General features: G+C 39.2%; 1 protein-coding gene across 7 annotated transcripts in view; it reads right to left on the bottom strand.

Moving 5' to 3' along the window:
* Positions 1-10,848, bottom strand: part of LOC122549303 (upstream-binding protein 1-like) — a 144,378-nt gene that overhangs the window by 13,097 nt on the left and 120,433 nt on the right. For all 7 annotated transcript variants that reach the window (XM_043688891.1, XM_043688893.1, XM_043688895.1 and 4 more), the window contains 3 exons: positions 8,194-8,287; positions 7,658-7,748; positions 4,339-4,460 (listed from right to left, as the gene is read on the bottom strand). In XM_043688891.1, coding sequence (XP_043544826.1) covers positions 4,339-4,460; positions 7,658-7,748; positions 8,194-8,287 — 307 coding nt within the window. The remainder of the gene's footprint in view (positions 1-4,338; positions 4,461-7,657; positions 7,749-8,193; positions 8,288-10,848) is intronic.

Raw genomic sequence — 10,848 nt, 5'->3', positions numbered from 1 at the left:
GAAGGGCTTATGCCCGAAACATCGATTCTCCTGTTCCCTGGATGCTGCCTGACCTGCTGCGCTTTTCCAACAACACATTTTCAGCGCTGATCTCCAGCATCTGCAGACCTCACTTTCTCCTCACAGACCAGATGTGTTCCGCAAAGTGATCACACAGTCTGAGTGTGGTTTCTCCAATGTAGATTTTGCCACATTGGATGCAGCGAGCACAATACACAATTTTAGAAGAGGTAGAGGTGAAATGCTGCTTCACCTGAAAACAATGTTTAGGCCCTTGGACGGTGAGCAGGGAGGTGAAGGGGCAGATGTTGCACCTTCTGTGATTACATAGGCAGTATTGGTGGTCAAGGAATGGATTAGGGTGTTCCCATAGGGAACGGTCCCTGTGAAATGCAGATAGGGAGTGTGATGGAAAATGATGTGTTTGGTGGTGGCTTTCTGTTGGAGTTGTCTGAAATGGCAGAGGATGATCCTTTGAATTCTGAGGCTGGAGGGATGAAAAGTGAGGACAAGGGGACCCAATCACACTGTTGATTGTGAAGGTAAGGGGCAAGGGTGGAAGCATGGTGATAAGTCAGATGCAGTTGAGAGCCCCCTCACCAGTGGGTGGGAAAACACTTATGGAAGAAGAAAGCCACATCAGCAGCACTGTTTTGGAAGGCGGCATCATCCGAACAGATACGACAAAGGCAAAGGAACTAGAAGACTGGGATGGAATCTTTACAGAGCATGGGGTATGACGAGCTGTAGTGAAGGTAGCTATGGAAAAAATGCCAATCTGCAATTATAACCTGCACTTGGCTACAAACAAGTATTTCACAGGAACACAGCAGTAAGTCACTAGGCTTGTACCATGCAAGAAATCAGGTTCCACTTTCCTGTATGCATCTCTTAACCCTCAACCTGCCTGCCTATAAAAATCTAATTCGGCCCCGAATAGATTGAAAGATCTAGTCTCCACCATATTCCGTGGAAGAGAATTCCATATTATAACAACACAAGGAAAAAAAAACCTCATCTGTCTCAACAGGGAAACTTATGTGTCAAGTAGGTGACTGGTTTTAGCTTTCCCCACAACGGGAAACATCCATCTGGTATCTATCCCAATCCATCCTCTTAAAGTTTTATGCACATTAATAAGGTTACCTCTCAGTCTTCGAAACTCAAATGGACATAGTTGAAGAGGTTAGGCCTTTCTTCATACGATAAGCCTCTAAAACGAGTCAAGGGGAACCTTCTCTGAACTTCTAAAGCAATTTTATCTCCAAATGGAGGAAACCAGATCTATACGCAGTACTCCATATGTGCTATCAAACAGTACAGCTGCAGTCAAGCTTCCTTACTTTTCTACTCCATTCTCCCTTGCAATAAACAAAGATATTCCATTGTCTCCATAACGGCTTGTTAAAATTGTATACTAACTCTAAAATTCATTTACTAGGATATACAGTTCCCTTTATATCACTGAAGTTCTGAAATAGCTCTCCATTTAACAATCACACAGCCTTTCTCCTCTTCCTGCCAAAACTGTCAATTCATAGTTACCCATTTTTTACACCATCCACCAGATTTTGATCTGCTTACTTCACCTGTCAATTTACCTTACAGATAATCTATGTTTATTCATGGAACAGCTCCTTGATAAGTACGTACCTATCAGGCAGGGAGAAAATGGTCAAACGAGGGAGCGGTGGTTTACTAAACAAGTTGAATCTCATGTCAAGACGAAGGCAGCGGCTTATGGAAGGATGAGATGTGAAGGTTCAGTTAGAGCGCTCGAGAGTTACAAGTTAGCCAGGAAGGATCTAAAATGAGAGCTAATAAGAGCCAGTAGGGGACATAAGTCATTGGCAGCTAGGAACAAGGAAAACCCTAAAGCTTTCTATACGTATATCAGGAATAAGAATGACTAGAATAAGATTAGGGCCAATCAAGGACAGTAGTGGGAAATTGTGTGTGGAGTCATGGGAGATAGGAGAAGCGCTAAATGAATATTTTTTGTCAGTATTCACACTAAAAAAGACGTTTTTGCCAAGGAGAATATGGAGATACAGGCTACTAGACTAGATAGGGTTGAGGTTCACAAAGGAGGAGGTGTTAGCAATTCTGGAAATGTGAAAATAGACAAGTCCCTATGCTGGATGGGATTTATTTTAGGATTCTCTGGAAAGCCAGGAAGGAGATTATAGAGGCTTTGGCTTTGATCTTTGTCATCATTGTCTACAATGAAGACTGGAGGATAGCAAATGTTGCCGCCTTGTACAAGGGGAGTAGAAGCTGAAACTTTATTGCTGGAACAGCACAGCAGGTCAGGCAGCATATAGGGAACAGAAGATTCGACGTTTCGGGCACATGCCCTTCTTCAGGAATCCCATGCCTCTGTATTTTGTGCAATAGCCTACCATGGGGAGCATGTGCCCGAAACGTCGAATCTTCTGTTCCCTAGATGCTGCCTGACCTGCTGTGCTGTTCCAGCAATAAAGTTTCAGCTTTGATCTCCAGCGTCTGCAGACCTCACTTTCTCCTCAAGGGGAGTAGAGTCAACCCTGGCAATTATAGACCAGTTAGCCTTACTTCGGTTGTGGGTAAAGTGTTGGAAAAGGTTATAAGAGATAGGATTTATAACCATCTAGAAAGGAATAAGTTGATTAGGGATAGTCAACACAGTTTTGTGAAGGGTAGGTCGTGCCTCACAAACCTTAGAGTTCTTTGAGATGGTGACCAAACAGGTGGACGAGGGTAAAGCATTTGATGTGGTGTATATGGATTTCAGTAAGGATTTCATAAGGCTCCCCATGGTAGGCTATTGCACAAAATACAGAGGCATGGGATTCAGGTTGATTTGGCGATTTGGATCAGAAATTGGCTAGCTGAAAAAAAAACCAGAGGGGAGTGATTGATAGATGTTCATCCTGGAGTTCAGTTACTAACTGTGTACCGCAAGGATCTAATTTGGGGCCCCTGCTGTTTGTCGTTTTCATAAATAACTTAGATGAGGGCGTAGAAGGATGGGTTAGTAAATTTGCGATGACACTAAGGTCGGTGGAGTTTTGGATAGTGCTGAAGGATGTTGCAGGTTACAGAGGGACATAGATAAGCTGCAGAGCTGGACTGAAAAGTAGCAAATGGAGTTTAATGCTGAAAAGAGTGAGGTGATTCACTTTGAAAGCAGCAACAGGAATATAGAGACTATAGAGACTAATGGTAACATTCTTGTTAGTATAGATGATCAGAGAGATCTGTGTCCATGTGAACTGAACCCCAAACGTTGCCACCCAGGTCGATAGGGTTGTTAAGAAGGCATATGTTATATTGGCTTTTATTGGTAGAGGGATTGAGTTTCGGAGCCATGGGATCATGTTACAGCTGTACAAAACTCTGGTGCGGCAGCACTTGGAGTATTGCATGCAGTTCTGGTCACCACATTATAGGAAGGATGTGGACCCTTCGGAAAGGGTTCAAAGGAGATTTACTCGGATGTTGCCTGGTATAGAGGGAAGGTCTCATGAAGAAAGGCCGAGGGACTTGAGGCTGTTAGAGAGAGGAAGGTTGAGAGGTGACATAGAACAAACAAGATAATTAGAGGGTTAGACAGGGTGGACAGAGAGAGGTTTTTTCCTCAGATGGTGATGGACAGTACGAGGGGACACAGCTTTAAATTGAGTGGTGATAGATATAGGACAGATGTCAGAGATAGTTTCTTTACTCTGTAGTAAACTGCAACAGTATAGACTTGCCAACTTTAAGGACATTTAAATGGTCACTGGATAAACAAAAGGATGATAAAGGAATAGTTTAGGCTAGATGGACTTCAGATTGGTCTCAGGTCGGTGCAACATCAAGGGCTGAAGGGCTTGTAATGCACTAATGTTCATGTCTTGTTGACAATTTCCTACAACTCGGCATCATCGGCGAACTTAGCAAACGTACATTTGGTACTGTCATTCAAATCATTGAGAGAGTGTAAATAGTTGAAAACTCAACACTAATCCCTACGGCATATTAGTTATAGCTTGCCAACCTGAAAATGACCCATTTATTTCTGCCTCCTGCTCTGTTAACGTGTATACAATATTCCTTAGCCTTATCAATAGCTCTCAATCTAAAACAAAAGGACATCAATCATTTTACAGTTCTAGTTGCTGATTTGAATCAATTCATAGTAGTAGGATGAGTAGTAGTGGAGGATAGGATGCAAGCTCTTAATTGCCACTGGGCAGCAAGGACCAATTATAGTATTGAAAAATGGACTGGAAATGTTCCTACCAGGAAATAATTCATTATCTTTATTAGAAATAAAAGGATAATGAGAAAAGTTGAAACAGCAGGCTTGCTTACCATATATTGCACGACTGTCTCCCTCTCCATTTTCATTATCTTGTGAGCTAGTCAGCTGTGAAATACTTCTTCCATGCTGCGATTCTTGGCAAACATAGATGGTTAACCTTGGTCTAACGGACCTGCATTTGATAATAATAATTAGATAATATTAGCATAAGTCATCAGGGAGCTTATTGTGTTAAAACCTGGTGAATTATTCTCTTTAAAATCATAGCTTGACGCATGACCACTGTTAAGACTGTGGCTTTGCATGATCTTCTATTGCTGGCCTGAGGCACATATAGGGAAAAAAAGCAACAAACTAATGAAAAGGCCACACAACACCTGAAGCTAACACCTTTGTTAAACATCCAACATTTACGAAGAGACTACTACACCCAGAAAATAAACTGTTCTTTCAGTTTGTCTTCAGCCATGTTGACAAACAGAATATACTAAGTTTAAAGTCATAGCATGACTGCTGTAAGTTGGCTTTAGTATAGTGATGGAACCAAACAGATGTATTCACTATCATTACAAGAGAGTCAAACATGTTATCACAACTACTTGTTTGATTTGAGAGTCAAGAGAAAGGGGCATCAAAGTTAAGAGTTTAAAAAGACAGAAGTAAATCAAGCAGCAGCAACTGGGAGATAGAAAAGCAGTTTCAAAAGCACAAGAATGTAGTAGGAATATAAAAACCACAAATTTTAGATCTTCGAGTACAGCTGAAATAGCAAACAACGCAATAATGTTTGTACAAAAGTTTAGAAGAACACTGATACTATGGTATTGATAGAACAATGAAGGATGCAAGTGGTGGACCTTGATTTGACAATTAGCCTCCAACTTGCCAATGAGCTTATTTTTTTGTATCCTAGTTGTGGTACGAGGTATTCTAGAATCGCCAACCAGTGCAAGGGATTTATCTACCCTGTCTTTTGCCCTTAATATCTTGAAGACTAAGATCAGATCATCCTTAACCTTCTAAGTTCTAGAGAAAACCAGCCTAACTCAACCCCTGAAGTCCAGGTATCATTCTTACAAACCAACTGTACTCACACCAAGGCCAACATATCCTCCCCAAGAAATGATCCCTAAATCTGCTCACAGTACTTCAAATGGGATCTAACCAAAGTTTTGTACAGGTGCAGCACATATTATATAAAGCCAGCATTTCATTAGCCTTCTTGATTTTTTTTCTGTACTTGTTCATTTTTTAAAAGATCTACGCAACTGAACTCCAACTTTGGATATCCACTTCATACCATTTAGAAAGAGTGTGTCCTGATGTATCCTTTTATGTGTCAAAATGGTTAACCTCACACTTCGTTACACTAAAATCTATTTGCCTCAGTTTTGCTCATTCACCTGAACTATCAATGTCTTTGTAATTTTTTTGATATTTACAGTCTGTATTGTCACCTAACTTTATGTCATCAGCAAATTTGGATACATTATTTTCTATGCAATTATCCAATTTGTTAATGAAAAATTGAAGTGCTAATACAGTTCATTGTGGGACAGCACTTGTTTATATCCTGCCAATTTGAGAGATCTTACCCATTATCTATACTTTCTGTTGCCTGCAACTCAATTTTCCAACCATGTCAGTAATTTACCCTCAATTCCATGGGCAACTACCTTTCCTAACAATCTCTTACAGGGAATATTTTCAAGTGTCTTCTGGAAATCCATACAAATAACATCCAGAGATATTCCGCTGTCCACTACCTTAGTCGCCTGTTCAAAAGAAAAATCGATGAGGTTTTCCAGGCATGACTGGGCATGAAATCCATGCTGGTCCACCCTATCCTGGTTATCCTATTCTTGATTATAACTCCAACAAATTTCCCACAAGAGGTTTAGGTTAACTGGTCTGTAATTCCCTGGTTTTCCCCATTTCACCCTTTTTAAAGACTAGAGACGTGCAATTTTCCAATCCAGAAGGATGACTCTTTAAACTAGGGAATTTTAAGATTATAGTTATGGCATTTACTTCTTTCAATACCCTCAGATGGAAATCATCAGGTCCTGGGGATTTATCACTAAATATGGAAACAGTAAGATGTATTTATTGAGCATGAGCAAATATACAAGAAGCAATAAGCTCAAAGACATTGTACATACAATAGATAGGACCCCAGAATTAGGAGTTGAGGGGGCTTAAATTGTTAGCTAACACATGGGGTAGAGCAAAATCAAAGTTGAAAGGAAAAGTGAAAAGACAAAAAAAAAAGACAAAAAAAAGAAAGTTCAGTCTGTGCACTGCCTTTCATGACCACCAAATGTCACAAAATACTTTACAGTCAACAATGTACTTTTGGAAGTGAAGTCACAGCAAACTTAAAGAGACAGCCAATTTGTTTATAAAAACGGAGACTGTTGGATCTATTCAGCAAACCTAGCACCATTTGCTTAGAGAGAAATAAGAGTTACTTTTGAGGGAAAAAAATTACTAGTTTAGAAGAGTAGGGCAGGATGGGGTATGGGACAGGAACAGGGAGATTGAAATTCAGACAAAGAACGACATGGGCCAAGGAGATTGGGTGACTAGAGTTCTGGACTGGAAATGCAGAATTGGAAATTCCCTGAACACGAGGTACCACATTTCCTGCAGGAGAAAAAGAGAACAGCATATTGACTGGGAGAAATGCCAAGAGAGGAAGCGATAGCAAAGAAATACGTGATACCTGGAGAAATTACTGTAACTTAATAACTGTTGCTTTCAATGGTGAGGAAGTGAATAAGATAGAGACAAGATTCTCACTATGCATGGGGAACACTGTGCCCCAACAAAATTCCAATACAGCAGGACAGATGCAGGAGATAGTATCAGGTTTTCAGGGGCTATATTAGTAGTATGGAAATGGGAGGAACATTCTAGTTTCTCTAGGCTCTACAGATGAGAGAAAGTGATTCTTTTAATGCATTCTGTGTAATCAGAGGGTCTACTCACAGCTTGTACAGTGCAAGCTCCATCTACCTTTTTAGCACTTTGCTAATGATCCTCTAAGCAGCCCTGGATCCTTCTTTAGATTTACACTGACCCAGCAGTCATTTCAGAAATTGCTTTTTTTTTTCCAACCTGGCAAAGACCAACGTGACACTGGTCATATTTACATACCAGGTACAGGATTGCATACCCGGGAGGATACAAAAAGGAACACATTTTGTGCCCAAAAATTAGGCAAAATATATAGTATATCCAGATAATTCACGGAACACAGCCCCTTCCAAGTACCATGTTCAGACCAGGTCCACTATATAAATTGTGCTTGATATCTGTGATGCAAAGATTGAGTGAGCCTTTTTAAATTGGTTTCTCAAACATTACCTTGCTTTGAGTGCATTAAACAATCTAATCCCATCAGCTGAGCCACAGATCTGGACAAGATCATCTCGTGTCAACTTCAGTAAATCAGAACCTGACAGAGCAGAAAATAATAAGTCTTCATAGGAACTAAATGGACCATTCTTAATTGATAGAAGAATATGTTTTAAAAACCCAAAGCCAGCACAAGGTAATCACAACACTTCAATGATTTGACTAGAACATTAACAACATTCAGAAAATTCCAATTAAATTAGATTTAGCAGTGATAACAGAATTGGTATTTCGTGATTTCTCACAGCATGTCCTCCCACCCTGCCAAGTCTTTTCCTCCATCCCTTAATGGCAACAGGTGAACTATTCCTTGTAAAACAGCCAAATTGCAGAACTCGGGTTATTTTCATTCAAAATAGCCCTCCGGAAAAAAGTATATCCATATATTAAAAATTGTACTAAAACCCTACTTAATAGATTAGCTCCACCATTTGGTATCATTGGCAAACCATATTTACTGAGCTGGAAAGAGGAACAATCTGTACCTGAGAAATTTGAGAATAACCTCGCGTATGTCGAGAATCTATTCTTGTGCAACCATTGCTGGGCCTCCTGTATTGTAGCTGCTGGACATAGTTGCTGGAGGTGAAGGGGGGGGGAAAAGTGGGGGGGAAATATAATACGTATAAAAGGCAGAGATTTCATTAAAATTCACTCAAGGCTCCATGAATTCTGGAGCACAAGGCCATTTTCGTGACAAATTACTCGTGTTGGAAAACATTTTAATTCTAAAAATATTCCCTCCATACCTTATGAACAGATCTAGTTGTTTATACCAGTGATTTTAAACTTGAAGAAAACATGTGTAATCTTAAGGGCTACTGCATCCTTGACAATCTCAATTCACTTTTTGTGCAGAATGATGTAACAACTCGGCGATTGTACTGTATGTCAGTGATATAGTGAACAACGGAGTGAAAAACGATGCAAAAAGAAATAGAAAGGTGATGCAGGGTATCATCACTGTGATGCTTGCAGGGGTGCAGCAATAGGAAACATCTAGTAAGGACATGAAAATTTTTTTAATTCAATAGAGACAGGTTGGAGAGCCAGATATTTTGGATGACCATCTGTGGTCATAAAATAGACTCTAGCATTGCATTGGATAATGCTCAAGATGAAGGAGTTATTTACAGGCTATTACAGGTGCAGCAGATATTACCTGATACTGATCCAGATTAAAATCTATCTTCCATTCCTTAGAACATCCAGTTAAATGGATCCAGATTTCTCTGGAGTTTACTACCTGGAATCATCTTAGCAAAAGTAATGAGCTTAATTTAAAGTATATTGTAAATAGCACTTGAACTTCCAAGTCTTTATCAAGTAAAATGGGAGAAGCTTAAAAAAAATGTCCCACTCACAATCCACTAATTGCTTTCCTCAATTTGTACTTCACTTTCTGCTTTCTAATCCCAAGACAATTTTCAATGCAGACAATCAGACTCGGCAATTCTGAATCTTGGCCCCTTTTAAAGATTTCAATTAATTTTTTTTTTAACTAAATAGTTTCCAAACATCCATTCCTGTAGTTGCCAACTGCACTTAAACATTATTATAAATGAGATATTTGAGAAGTTCTATAGAAATAGATGGCATTTTATTAAATTTACTTTAAAATTTTCATGTTGGGAAGATGAGCTGAACCACATGAAACCTGGTATTCAAAAGCAAGGGAGACAGATGTTGTACGTAAGCAGGTACAGTTATGAAATTATAATCATACATAATGTCAGGGACTACAGTTAAAGGGTTTTGGTCGAATCTGAACCCAATCAAGGCTTTTCCTTATTTGGAGTTCATCAAATTCCAACTATTGTGAAAAGTGAAGTTCCTTTGCACTTATTAATCAGGAATGCATTCCCTATGAAGTGTACTCTCCATGATTACACCCAAAAGACAAACAAGGAAGGTTGAAAGCATATCCATTATTTAGATATAATTTTAATTTGGTATTACTTTAGTTTTATGCAATATTGTTCAATTATTAATAATTTACAAGAGTCCTAAAATAGGATCTCTCACTAATGTTTCTCATGAAATGCAGTTTTGATTTGGCATTTCCAAATCTTTTGAATATTGACAAATCATGAAGTGAATATTTTTCATCAGTCTTTACTGTGGAGGAAGAAATGGAGACTGAAGAACACAGAAATAGACCTTGATGTTTTTAAAACAGGTCACATTACACTGGAGGAAGTTCAGGAGGTCGCACAGAATGTAGGGTGGATAAATCTCCAGGACCTGATCTAACCAATCCTGGAACAATGTGGGAAATAACAGAAGAAATTGCAAATATTATCCCAGAAATATTTGCATCTATAACTATGGGTGAGGTGCCTGATGACTGGAAGATGTCTAACGTTGTACCTTTGTTTAAGAAAGGTTGTAAGGGTAAACTGGGGAACCTAGACCCAAGAGGCGACTTGATAGAAGTTTATAAAATAATGAGTGGTAAAGATTAAGTTAATGGTAGTTGTCTTGAAATCCCCCATCCAAGGGAAACGATGAGGGGGCATGTTAAGGTGAGAGAAGAGACATTTATAAAAAGACATGGAGGCAAAGTTTTAAACAGAGGGCATTCATGTGTGGAATGAGCTTCGAGGAAGTGGTGGATGTGGCTACAATCACAATGTTTATAAGACAGTTGCATAAATATATGAACAGGGAAGGTTTGGAGAGATAAGGGCCAGGCAGGTAGGACTAGATTAGTTTGGGATAATGTTCAGCACAGACTGGTTGGACCAAAGGGTCTGTTCCCATGCTGTACTACTTTATGAAGTGTTATTTTCTCCATTATTCCAAAGTTGTTTTTCAAGATCTATTGGATACCAGTTGCTGAATTCAGTAAGATTTTAATTTTGGATCTGTACGTACAAATCAAGACGTTTAAGCCTGTGGTCAATAGTTCTAGGAATCTATTCTAAAATCAATATTCGGGCACTTCTTTTTCTGTTTTATCATCGAGACCTCTGCAGAAGAGAGGGCCATAATGCTAACTGTTGCAGCTCTTGTATCTATTACATAACTAAAATATATGCTGCTGTTTCTCACCCAACATTTAAATAAATCAAAACCATACGACAAAGAATATAGCTGGGACCTATTAGACAAATATTATGTTAACCAAACATCATCAT

The sequence above is a fragment of the Chiloscyllium plagiosum genome, chromosome 4 (genome assembly GCF_004010195.1).
Source record: "Chiloscyllium plagiosum isolate BGI_BamShark_2017 chromosome 4, ASM401019v2, whole genome shotgun sequence".
NCBI classification, from domain to species: Eukaryota; Metazoa; Chordata; class Chondrichthyes; order Orectolobiformes; family Hemiscylliidae; genus Chiloscyllium; species Chiloscyllium plagiosum.
The sequence above is the reverse complement of the archived record's forward strand: the minus strand, read 5'-3'. Positions and strand labels throughout refer to the sequence as shown.